The sequence below is a fragment of the Rhinatrema bivittatum genome, chromosome 1 (assembly GCF_901001135.1).
Source record: "Rhinatrema bivittatum chromosome 1, aRhiBiv1.1, whole genome shotgun sequence".
Lineage (NCBI taxonomy): Eukaryota > Metazoa > Chordata > Amphibia > Gymnophiona > Rhinatrematidae > Rhinatrema > Rhinatrema bivittatum.
This window is the reverse complement of record NC_042615.1, coordinates 817,064,638-817,087,166: the sequence shown is the minus strand read 5'-3', so window position 1 is coordinate 817,087,166 and position 22,529 is coordinate 817,064,638. Positions and strand designations below refer to the sequence as shown.

Genomic DNA, 22,529 nt, shown 5'->3' with positions numbered 1-22,529 from the left:
GGTCTTATCTACAGGTCCTGGGATTGATGGTAGCTGCATTGGAAGTAGTTCCCTAGGCAAGGGCACAGATGCAACCTTTTCATCACACTTTGCTTTCTCAATGGAACCCACAGTTGCAGGATTAGGCAGTGAGACTTCTCCTACCATTGGAGGAGAGGATTCAGTTGCTGTGGTGAAGCATCAACCAGTTGGAAGCACGGGTGGTTTGGCTAGCATGCTTGCGATTCGCCAAGCATCTAGAGGCTTGGGCAGTCTGGATAATGTCAGACAATACGACGATGGTGCCCTACATCAATCATCAAGGTGGAACCAAGACAGCAGGTATCGAAGAAAATAAATGCACTCACGGTTTGGGCAGAGCAACAACATCTAGGCATATTCTCTCACATTGCCGAGAAGGACAATATCAGAGCTGACTTCTTCAGCAGGAGAAACTTGGACCTAGGAGAATGGGAGCTGGTGGAAGAAGCCTTTCAGCTCCTTGAGGAGTGCTAGGACCGCTTGTACGTAGACCTGTTGGTGACCTCTGACAACGCAAAAGTTCCGCAGTTTTTTCAGCCACAGATGGGACCCAAAAGCGTTGGGCATTGACGCTCTCGTTCAGGAGTGGCTGTGTGGCAGCCTTCTGTATGCATTCCCGCCCTGGCCTCTGATAGGCAGGATCGTCCGGAAGATTGCAAGTCAAACCAAAACCATCCTTTTGGTGGCTCTGGATTGAGCCCGGAGACTGTGGCATGCCGATCTGAAGAGACTGCTGGTGGGCAGTCCCCTCAGACTACTGCCTTGGAAGGATCTGTTGTGGCAGGGACCCATTCTACATGAGAATCCGGGTCGGTTTTGTCTTATGTTTTGGCCAATGAAAGATCTTGATAGTTGGTTACTCGCCTGCTGTAATTTCCAATTTACTTCGAGCCAGGAAATTTTCTACTTCTCTTTTTAATTTTTTTTATTTATGCAATTTAATTGAACTACAAGAAAGAGAAAAAAATCTTGCATGGAAAAGGAAATAAGAGTGAATTGAAACATTGAAGTCAAGAGCATACACAATTCCAAGAAATAATCTCAAAGAAAATGAGAAGAAATAGCTGTATTAACAAGAGAATTATAATTGAGGAAGACACTTGCCAACAGTAAGCGGTTCAGAGACAGAGGGGATCCAGCACCATCTGATTGCTGAACCACTTTATCACAAAGAAATGAAGACAATTGAAATGATACATAGAAAACATACGAATTATCCTATTTTACTACATATTTACAGGGGAATTTTAGTAAAAATAGGCCCCAACTTGTAAGACCTTGGGCCTCATTAACAGAAATTGTTTCCTTTTCTTCCGAGTTATTGTGAAGACATCTGGATAGATTTGGGCATTAAGCTGAAGGAAAGATTCAAGGCAATATAACCTTAATACCCAAACATGATCAAATTCTAAAACAAAAGATATCAGCATAGTAGCACCTTCTGCCATGACACTATCTGAATTTCCAGCCGTTGTAAAATGTCAGTATTTGATGGGTATCAAAGGTTCCATTTCTTAAATAAAAGGATTTAGCCAAGGGAGATATCGCTTGCTCAGGATCTTTCAGGCCGATTCAATACCATGCCCAGTGCACAGCTCAACACACGATTGGATGCGTGTTTTGGACGTACGTCCATAACCCCTGATTCAAAATGCAATATTTTCTAAAATAGATTACTGTAACTCACTCCTCCTAGGCTTACCCAAAAGCTCCATCCACCCACTCCAAATACTACAAAACACAGCTGCCCGGATCCTTACTAACACGTGCAGAAATGAACACATTTCACCCGTACTAAAGGAATTACACTGGCTCCCTGTTGCATCCTGAATCAAATATAAGACCCTCTCTATCATACATAAGGCTCTTCACAATCCTGAGATGAATTGGTTCAATGACTCACTGATATTCCACGAGTCATCTAACCAACCAAAAACCAATCCCTCGCTACTATACCGTACACCCTCCCCCAAAATCACCAACCTGGCATCCACAAGAGCATGTGCGCTCTCCATAGCCGGCCCCGCCTTATGGAACACTATGCCAGGAGGACTGCCACAAAATGTTGAAGCAAAAACTAAAGACGTAGCTGTTCTCACAAGCTTACACCTAACCCTACCCATCCCAGTCATCGTATTTATTTATTTATTTATTTATTATATACCGACATTCGATCTGAGCTATCACATCGGTTTACATTCAGGTACTGCAGGTATTTCCCTCTCCCGAGAGGGCTTACAATCTAAGTTTTTGTACCTGAGGCAATGGAGGGTAAAGTGACTTGCCCAAGGTCACAAGGAGCCACAGCAGGACTCAAATCCTGGTCTCCTGGTTCGTAGCCACTGCTCTAACCACTAGGCTATTCCTCCTCTGTTCCAGCCTCCCCTTGATGTCTAATTACTTAAGGCATCTCACTATATCCATGATACATGTTCAATATTCCCTATTTACTTCCTGCTCCTATTTCCCTATTTACTACCTAATCTCTAAGCTACTCCGTGTACCCTACCCTACCTCTCCTTATTCTTTTCCACTTTACTTCAATCCACTTCCTCTACTATAACTAATCCACATACTCTACTGTACCTAGTGACAATTTTCCCCAGTATAATGTAAGCAACCTTGTAAGTAATTGATAACCTTTCCCTTAGTATACTGGAAGCAACCTTGTTAGTAATTTTAGTGCTGTGTAAATAGGTCCCTTATATTTTCTGTGTATATAGGTCCCTTATATATAGGTTTGTGTATATAGGTCCCTTATATTTTCTGTGTATATAGGTCCCTTATATTTTCTCTCCACCTCTGTATCCTCATATATATACATATATATACAATCCACTACAGAATAATTCATAAGTCCCTCACCACAATCTACAAAAATATCCATGGACTGGCTCCACTCCATCTACAAATAGCTCTCAAAAAACATTCCTCCAGCAGACCCATCAGAGAAGCATATAGAGAATATCTACAAGTACCTCACAACAATACCACCCAACATATAACATTGAGAGATCGGGCCTTCTCCACAGCAGGTCCCCCACTATGGAACTCAATCCCCTTAGAATTACGACAGGAACCATGTCTTCCAACCTTCAGGAAGAGACTTAAAACATGGCTGTTCATGAAAGCATTTCCGGACCCTTAATGATTCACTTCCATCAAATGCAGCAACACTGAGCATCTTCTATTAAACTGAAACAGACAATACCAACCAATCACTACAAGGTTTTACTTCTTGTTAAACTTTTTATCTCTCCTCTAACTCTAATCCCAGTTACAATAACCCCTGTTTTATTGTAACTTTTTCTTCTATGCACTTGTTATACTTTTGTAATGTATACTCTTACGTTTTAGCTATGTACGTTATAATGTATTGCTCACCCCTTGTTTTATGTAAACCGACATGATACGAACTTCCGTGAATGCCGGTATAGAAAACACAAATAAATAAAATAAAAATATATCCCCATATATATATATATATATATATATATATATATATATATATATATACACTCTCCACCTTTCTATCCTCATATATATACATATATCCCCACATATATAGTTAATCATTCTTATATATATATTGTTCATGGCATTGCATGTATTTTTCCTGTTACCTGTCAAATGCAACTTAAGCGTAGTTTCTTGTTTATTGTAAACCGTTGTGATATCCCTGATAAATAACGGTATATAAAACCAATAAATAAATTCCAAGGTTTTCTATTACCTCCGAGATAATTTCTAAAGTGAATTGTTTAGGTCTTACCAAAAATGATTGTGTAAGTCAATTGTAGGGCTCGATAGCGAGGTGGAAACCTCCTCAGCCCGACGCTGGAAAACCCCCAAAGTTGGTGAGCCAGCGGACCTAAATTCAAGGTCCTCTCTGGCTTCTGCTCCGTTATTCCCGATAAGTATTGGCCCTGCTCAGGGTGGCAGCGTCTTCTGTTTGCGCCCCCCACCAACATATCCGGTTGCTTCGAAGCAGTCGGATTGGCTAATGGAGTCCTCACATTTGAGGATAGAGAAAATGGAAAGTCCCAGAGGTGAGGCAAGAAGCACATTTTCTCCATCCTCCGCTTCCAAGGGTCGCACACCCAACATTTCCCTATGGACAACGTGAGAGCCCATCAGGCACACGAGGGGAATCTGTTGAGGCAACGGGGAATATCCTCTCCTTAGCCCTCCGTTTGCGCCCTGTATGCAGCAGGAAATGTTCTGCTTCTTTGGCCTATGTTAGGGTTTGGAGAATTTTCGAGGCTTGGTGTTCTGAGTAGGGTTGTCAACTTCTCAAAGTGGATTTGCCCTTATTTATTTATTTATTTTATTTATTTAGGCATTTTATATACAACAACAAATCCACATTCATAATCTAAACAAATACAAATACGTGTTCTAGGTCAACATAACATCAGATACATGATTGGATACAGAGATGATTGGAGCAATGTTGTGTGAGATTTCTTTTAAACATGTTAAAATATAAATAAATAAATAAAAATATAAATAGTTTGTCACAGTTTGGCTTTCCCAGAGAATAATGGACGACTGATGTCAGGGCAGGTCTATATATCCGTGACATCAGCTTCTTACTCTTGTCTCCATCTGCTGGCAGCGGTGCAAAACCCACTGGTGGGATTGGCCCAACCTCATTAGAGGAAAGGAAATTATCAGGTAAGTAGTAATTTCTCCTTTTACAGTGTAACAGAATAATGCCTGGGCACTGCTGCCGATGAACACCTGATTGTTAGTGTAACCTGGGCCATTACATTACATTGTTCATTCCAGGTTTTGTACATTGTGTGCTTTTGCTACCATTTGCCTGTCTGATATTTAACATTTCATAAAAAAAAAAATATATATATATATATATAGTATGACAGACCACTGACTCTTATCTCTTCTTCTCCTCCTAGCTGCTTACATTTACTTTTCAAAGTACAGTTTGTAAGAACAGGTAAGATTTGTTCTTGTGAGTTGTGTGGTGTTCATTATACTCTGGAATGACTGACTTTTCTCCCCTGAGGTCTTTTGAGCACAGCGATTTCTTTAATTTGATTTCTCGCTTTCCCGGAAGTGTACGCGAAGGCAGTGTTTCCCAGCTAGCCTGCAATGGCACACTTTTATGCCAGTAATCTTAATCTGGTGTGCCAAAGAAAAGTGATCACTGCCTGATGTTCAGGTACGGTCCAGGCCAGCACCTGGGCTCTGCTCTTAGCACCTCGCAGCAACAAAGACATCTTCAGTGTGAAGGAGCTTCTTTCTGAGCACGTGTGTAGTTGCATGTGCTCCTCCTTCCTAGCTACAGCATGAGCCCCTGTAGTGTGGGAATTGCTGGAGAGCCGGGACCTGTTTTATGCAGCACATAAGTTGCACTCGGCACTTCCTTCTGTTCCCCCTTTCGAACCTCCGCCTTTGAGTCCTATTCCCAGGTTGAGTAAGATGGGGGAGAGTGTGCAGTGAACACCACATATGTCTCGCGCTGAGGGTAGGGAGCAGCAGCAGAGGAGGAGCTCTGGCATTCACATGCGGCAGCCAAGCTGCTTGCACTGTCTGGATTTCTGCTTTCTCCTGCATGCAGAGAGAGCTGGAGTCTGGTGGCAGGGAGGGCTATTAGGGCAGTATGCATGGTGAGGACCTGAGTGAAGGAAAGAAGCAGCATCCTGCATGCAGTGAGCAGCAGCTACAGCACGAGGAGCTGGGGCAGGAGGAGGATGTGACCATGATAAGACATTTGAGAGCAGCAGAAAGAAATGAGGCAGCCTTAGTGAGTGACTCCTTTATGCATGATGGGGGGGAGCCACATAGTGGCTGAAATCCAAGGAAATGTTACTGAAGAACATCCTGAGGCCATGGTGAATGTGAATTTCATCCTTCAGTGCCAGAGGAGCCAGGGAGATGGTAGAGAAAATTGATGGGTAGCAACCAGAGGAACAAATCCAGCAGCAGTTATTTGCACACTGTATATACGCATGTCTGCCTGTGTGTGTCTCGCCGGTGGTTTGATGGGGCTGCCTGCTGTGACACACGCTGGTCAGTTCATTTCGAAAGCCTCTGTAACACTGCTCCATTGCGGACAGGTCCGTGTGTGTGTCTGCCCCCCTCTCTCCCCCTTTATTTTTCAAATTTGGAAAAGGGTCTGGTGGAGGGGAGGGTTCAGTGCTTCCCTAGCTCTTTGGCTTATGAGTCCTCTCCATGTCCACGCTACCTTCTCCGTGGAGGTTGGCGGTGTGCCACACATTTTTGTTAGTGTAGATGTGCCTTGAGCTTGAAGAAGTTGGGGAAACATTGACCTAGAATATGATGGCAGATGAGGACCATAAGGCCTGTTTAGTCCTCCCAAGGGTCAGTTATGGATTATGGGCAATGAGCAAGTGAAGGTAAGATGAGGAATAACAGAAGAACAAGATCACGGCAGGAAGAGAAGCAAAGGCACTTAGGAGACCAGTAGAACAGTAACCAGCACAGGTGAGGGGGAGTGTGGAGATTTTTATCTAGGTATTCTTTCCATAATTTAAAACAGACAAAGATGAATCTGTTGCAGTACAATGCTTCCAAATGTATTTTAAATGTAATATTTCCTAGCATGTAGACAGATGGACTCAGGTTTAATTTCCCCTACCAGAAGATGGAGACGGAGCAAGCTGACATCACAGCATATATATAACCCTGCAGTGACCCCAGCCTGCCAGTATTCTCCGTCTCCAGCAGATGGTGGACGTGCATCTCCCTATGGGGATTGCTTCGAGTTTTTTGGAAGGAGATATTTGGAATCTGAATTAAGGAAAAGAAAGCCCCGCTCTCCTGCGGTGATACCTTAAGGTCCCTCCCCCAATTGAGAATTCCTGAGGTGATTTCTGTGGTCCCTCAGAAGTGTGCTGTGGTCCGGTAGCTGGTTTTGCCTGCGTAGACTTAGCTGCTTGAGCAGCTGAAAGGCAGTGGGAGCAGGAAGCCGAGTGCAGCGATGACAGCAATTGCCCTCTCACCCCCCACAGCAGCCGGAGACCATCTCTCTGCTCAGTTCCATATTAGGAGATACCACCCAGGAAAAAGATCTAGGCATCCTTGTGGATAATACATTGAAATTGTCAGCTCAGTGTCCTGCAGCAGTCAAAAAAGCAAACAATGTTAGGAATTATGTAGGAAGGGAATGGTGAATAAAACGGAGAATGTCATAATGCCTCTGTATCTCTCCATGGTGAGACTGCACCTTGAGTACTGTATACAGTTCTGGTCATCGCATCTCAAAAAAGAGAAGGTACAGTGAAGGGTGACCAAAATGATAAAGAGGATGGAACAGTATGAGGAAAGGCTAAAGAGGTTAGGGATGTTCAGCTTGGAGAAGAGACAGCTGACGGGGGATATGTTAGAGGTCTTTAAAATCATGAGAGGTCTAGAACGGGTAGATGTGAATCGGTTATTTACTCTTTCAGATAAGAGTCTAAGGGCAATAAGTTGCCCAAGGTTAAGAAGGCTGGCAAGAAGACTTTTCTGCTGTGATCTCGCTTTCGGGATATGAGGAGATTTTGCTCTAACAGGGGTTCTATCGCTTCCATGCAGAAGCAGAGCTTGGGAAGGCAGCAGTCCTTTCAGGGTGCATGCAGACCTTCCCGGGATAGTTTCGGCCAAGGGGCCGGAGGAAGTAAGGCTTCTGAATGAGGTCCAGCTGGTCCACTCTTCCTTGGAATCTGTCAGGGGAAGACTAGCCTTATTTTACAAGGATCATATCAGACCAAGATCACATCAGACCAATGGGCTGGAGGTGAAAAGAGATGGCTATGCTTTAGAATTTTCTCGTCCGATCAATGAAGCCTATGTTGTGTTCCATTGCACTTCCTGTGTCAAATGAGAAGTGATTTGAGAATCGTTGCAGTGGCTGTGACACCTGGATGCAATTGTCCCAGTTCCTCAAAAGGAATGGAAGAAAGGAAGGTAATCGGTCTACTTCGAGGTTCCCAAGATGGAAGGCACCTTTTGGCTCATGCTCGATCTGCAGAAGATCAGTGCAGGGCTGCAAGTCTCACGTTTTCGTATGGTCTGTGATAGCGGTTCACAAAGGGGAGTTTCTGGCACCATTAGATAGGCCTCCATTAAATCTAATGATGCCAGAAATTCCTCTTTGTGAACCACTATCATGATACGTTTATATCATTAGAAGTTTCTGCAGTTCGTGGTGCTAGGAGAGCATTTTCAGTTTTGGGCTCTTCCTTTCGAGTTAGTGACTGCTCCACGGACTTTCACAAAAGTGATGGTAGTGATGACGGCGGTGCTCAGGAAGGAAGGGATTCTAGTTCACCAGTACTTAGACAACTGATTCATCCAGGCGAAGTCAGAGTTGGAGTTCCGTCACTCAATCCAACGGGTCCTGGAGAGGTTGTATTCTCTGGGCTGAGTGGTGAACCTGGCGAAGAGTCACCTGCAGCCGTCCCAGTTGTCGGAGTATTTGGGGGTGCGGTTCAATACAGGCAGGGTATTCCTTACAGGGGCAGGGGCTTCAACTACTGCTTCTTGCTGTGCCCAAGGTCTGTGATTATTTGCAGGTCCTAGGTTCTATGGCTTCTTCACTGGATTTGGTTCCATGGGCATTTGCTCACATGCGACCTCTTTAGAGGGTGCTTTTGTCCCGTTGGAATTCTCTGTTGGAAGAATTTCAGTTTCCTTTACCACTTCAGAAAGCTTCCAAGTCCAGTCTCTCATGGTGGCTGTCTCATCCCAATTTGGAGAGAGGAGTGGAACTGGAAATTCTGAACTGGGTGGTAGTGACTACGGATGCAAGCCTCAGAGGTTGGGGGACATTTTGTCATGGATGAGTAGCCCAAGGTCTGTGTTCACAGGGGAAGCTTCCTGGTCAATCAATCATTTGGAAACGAGGGTGGTTCACATGGCATTACTTGCCTTTCTTCCGCAGATTCAAGGCTGGACAGTCCGTGTATTCTCGGACAATGCAAGGACGGTGGCCTATATCAATTGTCAAGGCGGGACGAAGAGTCACCTTGTGGCTTAGGAGGCCCAGGAACTTTTTGTCTGGGCGGAGAGACATCTAGCAGGTTTAGTAGCATCTCATATGGCCAGCATGGACAATGTACAGGCGGGTATCTCAGCAGATGGCTGAGGTGGATCCAGGGGTGTGGGCATTGTCAGCAGAGGCATTTGCCCTCCTTAGGACCAGGTAGGGCAGTCCCTAGCTAGATTTCATGGCGTCTCGAGGGAATGCCAAGTGAAGCGGTTCTTAAGTCAAAGGAGAGAGATTGGGACCGAGGGGCTCGACGCTGTAGTCCAACCTAAGCCAACAAGGCTCCTTCTGTATGTGTTTCCCCTTTGGCTCCTTGTAGGATGAGTGTTGCGGTGCATAGAGCAGCATCCAGGAATGGTGATTTTTGTAGCTCCAGAGTGGCTGCGCCGTCCATGGTTTGCAGATCTGGTTCATCTCGCGATAGATTGTCCTATACGATTGGTTCATCTACAGGGATTGCTATGACAAAGGCCCATCTTTTCGGATCAAGCCGCTCGCTTTTGTCTTGCGGCTTGGCTTTTGAAAAGCGGCGATTATGCTTAAAAGGCTACTTGGAGCTGGTGATTGCTTCTTCACTCCAGAAGCCACTTCTCTTGTTTATATCAGAGTGTAGAAAGTGAGGCGTGGGGTATGGAAGAGGGCCTGGAGCCCTTGCGGGTCTTTGCCTTTTTGCAGAGGGGCTTGGCAAAGGGACTGGCTTACAATTCACTCAGAGTACAAGTAGCAGCCTTATGGTGTCTTCGGGGCAAGCTGCGAGAGGTATCCTTGGCCTCCTATCTGGACATCATTTGTTTTCTAAAGGGAGCAAAGCAAAGCATTTGCGTCCACCGGTCCATAGGATTTGTCCATCGTGGAACCTTAATTTGGTGTTTCAGGTTCTGTGTGGACCTCCCTTTTTGAGCCATTAAGGCGGGCATCCTTGAAGGATCTCACCTTGAAGACAATCTTCATGGTGGCGATCTGGTCAACCAGGAGGATTTCGGAGCTTCAAGCCTTGTCGTGTAGGGATCCCTTTCTGAGGGTTACGGACAATGGGGTTTTGTTGTGTACAGTTCCTTTCTTTTTACCGAAGGTCATTTCTTTATTTCATCTCAACCAGACAGTTGACCTACTGGCTTTTCCACACTTGGTGTCAATTACGTTGCGGGCAAAGGAGCTTCACTTATTGGATGTTTGCCAGACTCTGCTACGCTATTTTAAGGTGACTAACAATTTTCGGTGATCAGATCATCTATTTATCTTGTTTAGTGAAGCAAAGAAGGGAATCAAGTTTTCCAAAGCCATTATTGCTCGCTGGTTGAAGGAAACAATTTTTTGACCTATCTCTGTAAGAGTCATTCGGTTCCAGAGGGCTTGCATGCACATTCTACTAGGGCACAGGCAGCCTCCTGGGCAGAGAGTCAGCTGGCATCACTGCAGGAAACCTGTCGGGCGGCTACATGGGCTTCCCTACACACTTGTGCCAGATATTACCAATTAGATGTTTGGGTGCCAGAGTAGGCTACATTTGGAGAAAGTGTGTTGTGCGTGGGTCTTTTGGGTGCCTGCCCAGTGTAGGAGAGCTTGAGTACATCCCACTTGTCTGGACTGATCTGCGTATGAACAGGAAAGGAAAATTGATTCTTACCTGCTAATTTTTGTTCCTGGAATAACACAGATTAGTCCAGAAGCCTGTACCCTTAGATTTCAAAAGACCTTTGTCACTTCTGTGTGCTGATAATGCTGATCTTACAATGTGTGTGTATATGTTGAAGGCTCTCATTTCCCTCCTTTGTACGTGGCTCCAGGTTAGGAGGCTCCAGCTGTTTTTCCCTATTCGTCCTAGTTGGGGAGTTTGTTTTTTGAGAATGGACATCTTGGCTTGGGGTACAGGAAAATACTGAGGGAATGCAGGTGGCACTCGGTTATGTAGCAGCACCTGAAAAGTTTTTATTCCCTGCCTCCATTTGCTGGTAGGGATGCATAAACCCACTTATCTGGACTGATCTGTGGTATTCCAGGAATGAAAATTAGCAGGTAAGAACCAATTTTCCTAAATAGACCATGATGATAATTAGCTTGGAGGATGGGAATTTCGTGAACTGCTTTTACTGGGTACAGCTGAATATGGGGATGAATCGCCACTTATCAAGATGTCCTGAATAAGGATCTTTTGTACTAAATAAAAATCTGTGGCTCAGGTTAGAAATTCAAGATTATGTTTATCTTGGGATTGGCCCCCCTCATATGTCATCTAAACTGCACTGGAAGTCCTCACTCAGGGAAGTGTGCTCTCAGCATAGCTACCTACTTCAACTCCCATCTCCAAGAACCATTCGGCATGTAAAATTGCATAAAAGATCATTCTCTACTTCAATTCACTTATAAATAAATAAAATCTTGGACATGCCCACTGTTGTGATTCTGCCTGTCTGGGGTTCCAGTCGTGCCGTGGGATTTTCAGACACTGGAACAAGCTTCCTCTGTAAGAATGACTGCTCGTGATCTGTTCCCTGCAATGAAGCTTGCAGATGAGCTCACTTAGACACTGGAATATGAACGCCATTGAGAATAAACTATTTGACAAAGCTGAAGCAGTTCCTGAGAGGAACTTCTAGATTCATAAACGAGAAGCTTGTTGGAATCAGCTTCATGGCTCCCATGTGCAGTACGTTTTGCTGGATTAACACCTAAATGTTTATTTCTTAATGTCCTTTCTTGCAAGCTGGGCCTAGGACTATCTTTATAGTCAACCTGCTTAACCTTAGCCCCTTCTTCAGGCTTGGTTCTCCCCACCCCTTGCAGTTAGGTGATATCACTGCCCTAGAATGTGATACTGACAACATCCCTTCCATATATACCAGCAGTCTTCGGCCCAGTCCTTAGAATTACCCAAGCCAATCTGCTTTTCAAGTTCTCCATAATGAACACATTTGCTTACATTTGGGTCTAAAAAACTCAGTTGATAAGTGCATATCCCATGCATATTAATTAAGAGAGCCTGAAAACGTGTCCAGCTGAGGTACTCCCAAGTATTGGGTTGAGAACCATTGATGAACTCCATTCTTCCAACTTCCAAGACTCCACACTCCTACATGTTGTTTCTCGTACGCTATCATCTGGGATCCTCCTTCCCAAAATCTTTTAGCAATACTGTGTCATTCTTCCTGTATCATTGATCCTGTGCACGTTTTCCAGTTTCTGCTTCTCCTGATATCTTTGGATTGTTTGATAGCGGTTAGTTCAGTATGCACCTTTGTATTTTCAGACCTGTATTTCAAGCTCTGCTACTTAAGAGTGAGTTTGCTCTTCACTTTTCTGCCTGACAGAAGGTTGGCAGTGCCACCCAGGTATATGAAGAGTACTTGGTGAGAAGATTCAGGTTTTCCAACAGCTCTCCGGACTACGATTTTGGAACCCTGTTTGCATTCCCATGAGAAGGGCTGTTTCCTTGTGGTGGGAGCGAGATGGGAAGTAGAAGCCCAACTGCATGCAGCTTTCCATAGGTTTGTGTGACTGAGAACAGAGCAATGGTTTGTTTCAGCTGCAGCTCTCTTCCACTCTTTACCAGGTGCAGCTGGGGATGAAGCGGTACCAGAGGGCAGACAGGAGCAGGTGCTGCGGACGTTGAAGTCTCTTGCTTTCCTGGGGAGAGGCCGCCAGTTCCTGCAGCTGGGAAAGGACAAAGAGGCACTGAAGGATCTGCAGCTCAGCCTGCAGGCAGCTCCAGGTACAACGTGGGAAGGAGGAATGAATAAAAGTGTTAACCTTAATGCACCCCCTCATTGGTCTGATGTTTACCAAGGGTGCCAGCTTAAATGTCTCCATGTGGCTCGTCTTATCCCAAACATTACATAGTGGATATTTTTCCCTCTAATAGATTTGCCATCTTACCCCCTTATATTGTACAATCCTATTTTAATTTTCAAAGTACTAATATCTATCCGCAAACCCTGCCAAAGTGGAGGTGCACAGTTCTGGTCCTTGAAGGTAACCGACAGGTCTGGCTTTGGGGTATTCTCCTAGGGCAAGCAGGAATGGAAGTCCTCACACGTGGGTGACATCAGCAGATGGAACCCAACTCGGAACTTTGATCTCAAAGATTCTAGAACTCTTGAACATGCCCTGCTGAGCACGTGCAGCTGTGCTCATCATCCTGCCCCCTAGGCAGAGTCCCTCAGTCTCTTTTTTTTTTTCCCCATGGAGCCTTGTGGTCACGGAAGCCGTGTGCCCACGGTATTCAGCTTTGCTTTCTTCTCACAGTTCTTGTAAGTGGTATTTTCTAGAGCTGCAGCTGTTTTCTTTCCTTAAGGTAGTTTTATTCTTCTCTTTTTCCTTTTCTTTCCAACTGTCTGCTGGCCGCATGCTGCAGCCTGGCAAAGTCTGTTACTGTCTTTAAAAAAAAAAAAAGAGGAAAAACTGCTCTGTGTCCTCTCCTTGCTCTGTCTCCTTTTTCTCTCTTTCCCCAGAGCTTACAGGACTGACTTATACAGTCCGTCAGTGATCCGGGTAGGCCGCTGAGCCTGGGGGGACTCTCCTGAGTTCTACCCTGGCTGGAGTTCCATGTCGTTTCACCGATCGATCGGCATCGATGGATTTGGATGGTGCAGGGCTTGAGGACCATGCCATTCCTGTGGGGAGGCTCATCCCCCCCCACATCCCAAGGAACTAGTCTCCACAGGCGGGAGCCCTGGAAGACGTAGCTTTCCCTCCTGCTTGCCAGTCTTGGCAGTGTAGTCTCCTTGGGAGAGAGAGTGAGCAGGAGCCTGGGCTAGCAGCCTGCTGCCACACCTCGGTGCCATGCCCAGCAACGGTTGCCCGTGCACAGCTGTGACCAGCGCACCATTCATCTGACACATCAATGTTAGGACCGCATTAGGGACCAGGTCCACCTTTGTGCATCATGGTCACCCTTGACACCACTGAGGTGCAGGTACGCCCTCAATGCCATAGCAGCCTCCTGTGTCATGAGCATCGGTGGAAGTGGAATCTCGCTGCACCAACTTGGGCATCAAGGTGGCGGAGTAACAGTGCAATCGGATGCCATTGATCAAGGCCGCGCTGCCATCGATGCCGCAGTACCCTCAGTGCCACGGCACTATCAAAACCGCAGTGCCCTCAATGCCATGGTGCCCTCGCATGTGATGCCACTGTACCCACAGTACCATCGATGCCTCTGTGCCCGCAATGCCCATGGTGCACTCGACACCCGTGGTGCCATCGATGCCTTCGATCCCATCAGGGTGCATGCGTGGCCACCCTTGGAGCTCTTGAGGTTGAAGCAGTGGCAGGCCCTCAGTGCTGTCGAGGTGCGTAGCCTGAATGCTGCTGCAGCCCTCAATGTTATCAAGGTGTGTACCCTTGCGGCTGCGACCACCCACTAGGTCATTGCGGTGCATGCCCTCAATGCCATCGCGATGCGGTGCTGCTCCGATACCATTGAAGCCCTCAAGACCACCAAGGTGCGGGGCCACCGATGCCTCTTGTTCCCGCCTCGACTACATCGAGCACCACTGACCAGGTGCTGGGTTTACTATAGAGCACCCTGGTTGTCCCTGAGGCCATCGACTGCTGGGGTTCTTGGAAGCCTCGTAACCCTGCAGCCCTCAGATGGCAGGGGTTTTTGGGCCTTGAATGGAGCGCAGGGGTCGCAATCTACTCAAGGCACCCTGGTATGCTGGGACATCGAGCGTAGTGGTCCCATGCCCTCGAGGCTCCTTGGTGGTATCCTCTATGAGTCACTGAGGAGCTCTATACTGTCCTTTCACAGGCTACGGCTATTGGAGCCTTAGTACTTGCGAGGCCATCGAGCTCACTGCATTGATGCCCTTGGATGAATAAGTGAGCCGAGCGAAACAGTCGATGGTGCTGGTGGTCATCAGTTCCTTTGGGCATCGGTGATCTGTGTATGGGCTGCAGGGTCCCTCCCTGCAGACGCCCATGGCCTCCTTGGTACTACAGGTACATTGAATACTTTGGTCACCGGAGTCTTCATCAGGGCCACTGGGCGGTCGGTGTCCACAGGCACCTGTGGTGCCGGAGATGGCGCTATATTCCATCGGACATATTATGGTTCGGTCAAGCACCATCTAAGCCCTGGGTGCAGAGTCGCTAGGTTCCCTTGTTGTGGCTTTGCATTGGTGATCACGAAAGTGCTATGGGCTCTATGGGTGCTGTCACCGCTCTGGACACCTGTGGCTGCAGTCAGAGGCCACAGGATATGACCGCAGAACCCCATGGGCACCTTCGGTCACCAGGGACTTCGTTGCTGTCATTCCCTGAGAGAATTGAAGGTGAGCCATTCCTGACGCAGTTTGAGGGCCCGCCTCTCGCAGAGTTATCGGGTACTGGGGGGGGGGATGCCATTGACTGCCACCCTCCACCATGCCTTACCCAGAGCACCAGTGGTTATGGGGACGCCCTTGTCACTCTGTTCTTCACGCCACTGGAGTTACTGTGATGTTGGTGCGCAGTCGGGAAAAGCTAGGCATCTATTCCAAGTGCCTCGAGCAATGGCAGATGGCATTCCCCCCCTGTCTGTGCAGTCCCCAGCCATTGCCGTTGTCCCGTCATGGTCTCAGCCTCCTCATCAGTTCTGCACTGCACAGTGCTGAGGAGCACTAGCTGACGAAGTGTCATCACGCACTCTGTGCTTGTCATGGGACAGCGTGTAGCCACTGATTCTGGCTCATGGTGCGCTGTCCTAGCTGTGGCGTGGGATTCTGCCCACAGGCACGGTACATAGGATCATAGGTGTGCCGCCATCTATAGGATGGGATAGCACTGCATGAGTACCGCGTAGCATGCTTTTACAGCAGAGGGCTCATTGCTCTGGTTGCACTCTGCCATCTGGGCGTCTGTGTGTGTGTGTATTTTTCCCTCCAGGTGGACACAACAGGTTGTGTTCCGTAGCCACAGGACTGACCTAGGACTGCATTCCTGGTCAGATCCTGAAAGGAGTAGACATTGGAGAGTGGTTCGGGAGTCCTCTCCTCCCTCAGCAGAGAAATGTCTTTCTCCCTCTCCCATGTCCAAAGCTCCTTTTTTGTGGGGGAAGCCCAGAGGGAGGCCAGGGCCAGAGACTGGCAGCGGTAGTCGTTTGACCATTTTTGCTGGGGTCCCTCCGTGGATTACAGTGGCGACCTCCCCCATCCGAGGCTGGCTGGCTGCCTGTGGTGGGTTGGTCACTTTGGCATCTCAGCAATCAGTGATTGTGCTTCAACTCTCCTCTGGGGAGCTGAAAGGTCTTTAGGGATCAGGAGGCCCCGATCCCGTTGCTTCCCTCTCCCTTCTGGAAGGAGAGATTCAACTGTGTTCCAGGACAATCCTTACAAGTGCCCCTCTGGACACCCGACTGTGCATCCCTTTGAGGGGGAGGTGTCCCTCATTCCTCTGTTCCCAGAGAAAGGATGGCTCTACGTCATCTGGCGTTCACTCTTAGTTTCTCACCAGTCCCAAGAACTGGTCGAGTGGTAGCACTCATCCTTGGTCGCTCTAAGACACAGCACATTAACGAAGGAGCCCCGATGACCATCCAGGGTTTCCCCTGTTCAGGAGTCAATTTGATACCTGCTGGCCTCTATGAGTGTCTTTTCTTAGGGACCGCTGTCACCAGTCATTCTTGCCTGCGGGGGACCCTCCTGTACGAGAAGCTTTCTAGTCCATCAAATAGGCGAGCATGCCTTTCACCCTTTCTCCATGTCCCCATGGCTGAGGGAACTGGGGCCAAGTGACCCCGCAGCAGAAGCACTGTTCTTTCTCATGGGAGAGTGCAAGCTATTCTTTTCCTGTCTGTGGACTGGAAAGTCTTGGGTAATGCGACGATGGGCAAACATAAGAAAGTAGATGCCGAAGAATGTCTTTTTCAAATCTTTATTGGCTGGAGACGCATAAAACAAAAACGCCCAACTCAGGCCGAGTTTCGCCACATCCGTGTGGCTGCCTCAGGGGCTTACAAATCACTGTCAAATTTGTAGCAGATTGGAATTTGTTCGTAGCAAATTAATCCTATGGATTCTTAAACATAAACCGCAGCATGGACGTATCTTAATGAAGTTCAAGTTGCTCATACACTCTTGTGTGGAGTGGAGATGGTATACATCGACCAGCGGCGCAAACCATATAAGGCACCATTAAGGTTATGGAGCCAGCCAATAAAGATTTGAAAAAGACATTCTTCGGCATCTATCTTCTTACGTTTGCTCACGGCTTTTCTAGATTACCTACCTTGTTCCTTTTTGGGCCTAATGCAACGATGGTCCATTGCTGGACTACATGCTTTGTTTGAGGGGGAAATATATGCACTCATGGCTGGGATAGTGATACCTCAGCCAGGTGCTTGGTAATGTGTTCCGAGATCGCCCTGGGCCTGCCCTGGTGCCCCTTGGGTTTCCAGTCCGGTAATGAAATCCTGTTCTACCAAGATTTGCACATACGACTCCCCGGCTTCCTGTCTCCTGGTGTAGTTTTGGGGTTTCTCCCCTGAGGCATTCGCTCTCAGTTTCCGCTGTTCCAAGCAGGCTGAGTGCTCTATCTCTGTGAATAACTCCCTGCTGGATTCAGCAGTGAGTTGTTTGCTTGGAATTCATAGACAACCTGGCAACTTGTCCACTGTCTGCCTTCTTGTGTTCTTCGCTCTTTTCGACTTTCGGTTGGATTGTTGGGGGGAGGGGAAGACAAACTAAGGCACTTGTGGTATACACCACGTTTTCCATATATTTTTGCCATGCTCTGGCCAATACTGCTTTTAGCTTTCCTCATTTCTCTAGGTTGTCCAAAGAGCCTTACTGCTCCCCTGTGCTATCCTGTGCCAGAATAGATGAACCTGTTCTTGACAGGTGCTCTTGGATGAGCTTCAGGCCTACCTCAACTCCCTGTTCGGGAATTTTGAGCTACAGGTCTGTTTCAAGGATTGCCCTTCATCCCCTGAAACCCATGACGCTGTCCTGCACAGTCAGGTCTGATGCTTCGGCGTGCAGTGTCTGTCCCAGGCCCTACTGTGGTTTGCTGCTTGTTCTTCCAAGCGTTGCTTGGGTTTCTTCTACCCATTATGCCTACCAGCCAAACCTGAGCACTCTTCTGCAAAGACATTCAGTCCTTTGGATGTCAGCGGATTGCAGTTTCTATCTGGGGAGCTCTCGGGCCCCAGATTGTTTTTCAATTGTCTTTTAACACGGTTGGAAACTGTGCGGTTTTCTTCCAAGAGTCTTTATCTTGTCTACACCTCTGGGTTCTTCGTGTATCCAAGAGGTTCTAGACCTACTGTTGTTGTCAGGGTTTACTTATCAGAAACCCTGCTTATACTGTTTTCCATGACGCGGAGTTTGCTTCTGCTTGCACTTGCATCACTCCTCTGCCTTAGACACCCCTGTTGCGCAGGAGGGTTTGTGTCTCGATCTTTTCTGTGGTTTTTCTTTGTAGAACCCAACTCTTCTCCAGCCTGGACCCCTGTGGGTTGGCTGCCTCACAGGAAAAGGAGGGGAGGTTGTGCCTCAGCACGGTGCGGTTTCCTGCTTTGTCCTGCTCGGACAGCCTATAGCTAGGGATTCACCCATGTGTGAGAACTACCATCCTGCTTACCCTAGGAGAAAGCAGAGTTGCTTACCTTTAACAGGTGTTCCCTGTACGTACCCAGATCAGTCCAGACTCCTGGGTTTTGCCTCCCCTCCAGCAGATGGAGGCAGAGAAGTTTTAACGGACTCCGTCCTATACCCCTGAGGTACCACCTAGAGTCTGTCAGTATTTCTCTGTCTCCAGCAGATGGTGGAAGTGCAAAACCTTTAGTCTGGGTTTGGTGTTAGGTTTTTAGTTTGTTGGTATTCGTTCCTTCGGGAATCTTAAAAAGACAAGGATTTAGTACAAAATAACAAAGAGAGAAGATATCTCTTTAAGCCTCCCAGGGGGTTGCTAGGTCCTGGTGGGACCATCCCCCCTGGTAGCAGAGGCTCTGAAGCAGAGGGTTGGGAGCCCTATAACTGCCCATGGCTGAGGGGATACCAGGGAGCCCGGTTCACTCACCCTCTGAAGATCTGCACACAGGAAAAAACAATGCTGAGGTGATTCATTTAACTTCTGAGCCGGCCTAGCGGTCTCTTTCGCCCTCCTTCCTTCCGACGCCATTTTCGCTGTCCTTTTCAATTCCTACGAGCTCCCGGGGGTTTGTCTTGGTCGCGCTGGTTCTTTTTTCGGGCCCCGATTCTAATTTAGCTCGTGGAACATGCCGCATAGTGCGGCCTGCGGGCTGGATTGTACCGGTTGCTTGTCGGGAGGGGAAAGCTCTTCGGGGAAGCCGATTCCGGTGAAATTGTATCGCAGCAGCTCTAGATCATGCAGGGACCCTGGGAGGGCAGAATTGCTGTGGCAGCCTCAGGACCCTTTTCTCCTCAGCGCAGGTACTGAAGCCTTACTGCGAACGTTCAGGGAGCAGGAGAAGGCTGCCCTGGGGGAGGGGAGCTCACCACCACCTCTTTCGCCGCGCCCTGCTGCCCCTGGGGGGGGGGGGGCGACTTGCAGGCAGCTCAGATCTCTTCCTCAGAGAAGGAACAGGGGAAAGACTTGGATGAGTCTTCTTCCTCGTTCTCCTCCAATTTTGGTTTGTTGCTGCAGAAAGCCTTCAAAGCACGGAAAGCAGCAAAGAGCCATGGTACTAAGGTACCCAGTGAGGTCCTGGCGTCACTGGGGGCTGGGACAGGAGCCTCATCACTCTTCAAGCGTACTAAGTCACACAATGGCATAGAAGCCCCCAAGGCTAAACGCTCTCTCCGGTCCCTTTCCGGTCCGGTGGACAGTTCAGATATGGACAGTGCTGATGAAGGGGAGTCTCCTCTGCAAGCCCCTGGTGAGGGACCAGATCAGGATTACCAGCTCCAGCTGGCCAAGCCAGTGGGCGCACCTCTAGTGAAGGGCAATGATCCCAAAGTGGTCCGCCTGTTCAGAAGTAATGAACTAGGTCTACTTATCCCGGCCATTCTGGAGGAGCTGGGCATTGAGGTTCCTCCGGAACACTCACGGTTTGGGGCTATGGATCCAGTAATGGTGGGGCTCAGGGGTCCAGCTCAATCCTTTCCGTTTCATATGTCAGTTACAGATCTTTTGTTTAAGGAGTTGGACACTCCGGACCTTGGTTTAAAGGTAAATCGGGCTATGGAAAAGTTATACCTGCTTCCGGAGGAAGTGCTGGACCTCCTTAAGGTCCCTAAGGTGGATGCCAAGTTCTCGGCAGTGACCAAGAAAACCACCATCCCGGTAACAGGAGCCACTGCCCTGAAGGATTTTCAGGATCGCAAATTGGAGTTGCAACTTAAAAAGATTTTTGAGGTTTCCGCCCTAAGGTTCCAGGCTGCTATATGCAGCAGTTTCGTGCTACAAGCCAGTCTCCGCTGGATGCAGGATTTGCAAACAGCAGCATCCCTTTCTGCGAGTGAGGCGGTACAAGCGGGGTGCCTGGACGTGGCGGTAGCTTATAGTGCTGACGCGCTTTATGATCTGTTACAGACTTCTGGCAGGACTATGGTCTTGGCCGTGTCTGCCTGCAGGCTCCTCTGGCTTGGACACTGGACTGCGTATGTTTCATCTAAGGCTCAACTGGGTTCCTTACCCTTCAAGGGTAAGCTGCTTTTCGGGCAACAATTGGAGGACATGATAAAATCTCTGTGAGAGAATAAAGTCCATAGGTTGCCGGAGGATAGACCCAGGATGAGAGGATCCTTTCCTCAACGGGTGAGATTTCGGGGAAATCGCCGGTTTCGCTCTTCACAGTCTGCCGGTTCGTTCCTTCGACAGGGTCCCGGCTGCCAATCTTCTTGGAATCAGTCGTTTCGAGGGTGCTGGCCTGCCAGAAATGGAGCCCCACAATCTCATGGGGGTCCCAAGTCAGCGCAATGAAGCGAGGCTGGTCCACTCTTCAGTCCCAAGAATAGGGGGGAGGTTATCCTTTTTTCTAGAAGAGTGGACCAACTTAACCTCAGATCAGTGGGTCCTCAGTATAGTAGAACACGGATATGTGTTAGATTTTGCTCGGCCGATCCATGAGCAGTACATGGTTTCCCCATGCGGGTACCACCAAAAACGCCGGGTGGTATAAGACAATTTGTGGTGGTTACAGGACCTAGGCGCCATAGTTTCAGTACTCCTAGGAGAGCTCAGGCAAGGGCGCTTCTCCATCTACTTCGTGGTGCCCAAGAAGGAGGGCACCTTCCGTCCTATCCTAGACTTAGAAAGTCAATCGGACTCTAAAGGTGCCTCGTTTTCGGATGGAAACTCTTCGATCGGTGATAGCATCTGTACACAAAGGGGAATTTCTAGCGTCTATGGATCTAACAGAAGTTTTCTTGCACATACCTATACAACCGGATCATCAGAAATATTTGCGGTTTGCGATCCTGGGGCATCATTTTCAATTTTGCGCTCTACCATTCGGTCTGGCAACGGTGCTCAGAGTCTTCACCAAGGTGTGATGGTGGTTGAAGCAGCAGCCCTGCGAAAGGAGGGGATTCTGGTACACCCCTACCTGGACGATTGGCTGATTTGAGCGAAGTCAGAACACCTTTGTAGAACCGCGATGCAGAGGGTGCTATAGATGTTGAGCTCATTGGGTTGGGTGGTCAACCCTGACAAGAGTCACCTGGTTCCCTCCTAGTCCTTGGAGTTTTTGGGTGCTCGGTTCGACACGATCTTGGGAAAGGTTTTTCTTACAGAGAAAAGATTGTCCAAGCTTCTCACTCAGGTGGAGTCCTTGCGATCCATGTCTCATCCCAGGGTTTGGGATTATTTGCAGGTCCTTGGTTCAATGGCTTCCACTCTCGAACTGGTGCCTTAGGCCTTTGCGCATATGCGTCCTCTTCAGTCAGACTTGTTCTCCCGGTGGAATCCACTCTCCGAACAGTTTCATCTTCTCCTCCCACTGACAGATTTGGCACGGTCCAGTCTTCTTTGGTGGCTGTGTCCAGACAATTTATGGCGGGGGGTGGATTTGGAAATTCCCTCCTGGATAGTGGTATCTCCGGGTGGGGTGCGGTTTGTCAAGGAATGGCAGTGCAAGGCCAGTGGACAAGAACGGAATCCTCCTGGTCAATCAATCGGTTGAAAACCAAAGTGGTTCGGTTGGCACTGCAGGCCCTCCTTCCTTTAGTAGAGGGACGATCAGTGAGGGTACTCTCCGACAAGGCAACAACGGTGGCTTACTTCAATTTTCAGGGGGGAACCAGGAACCGTCCGGTGGCGGTAGAAGCTCAGCTTTTAATCAACTGGGTGGAGCAACACCTCTACAAGATTACAGCCTCTCACATTGCCGGGGTGGACAATGTGCAAGCCGATTTTCTCAGCCGCTACCATTTGGATCCGGGGGGGGGGGAACTCTCCAAAGAGACCTTTATCTTCTGTGCACACGCTGGACCATGCCCTCCATGGATCTCATGGCGATGTGATGCAATGCCAAGGCTCCTCGATTTTTCAGTCTGCGACGGGAACCAGGAGCAGAGGGGGTAGATGCTCTAGTCCTTCCCTGGCCAAAGGA

General features: G+C 48.1%; 1 protein-coding gene across 4 annotated transcripts in view; it reads left to right on the top strand.

The window, feature by feature from the left end:
* FANCG (FA complementation group G) overlaps nt 1-22,529 on the top strand; it is a 158,216-nt gene that overhangs the window by 116,122 nt on the left and 19,565 nt on the right. For all 4 annotated transcript variants that reach the window (XM_029581683.1, XM_029581670.1, XM_029581677.1 and 1 more), the window contains 2 exons: nt 4,941-4,981; nt 12,588-12,746. In XM_029581683.1, the coding sequence (XP_029437543.1) occupies nt 4,941-4,981; nt 12,588-12,746 (200 nt within the window). The remainder of the gene's footprint in view (nt 1-4,940; nt 4,982-12,587; nt 12,747-22,529) is intronic.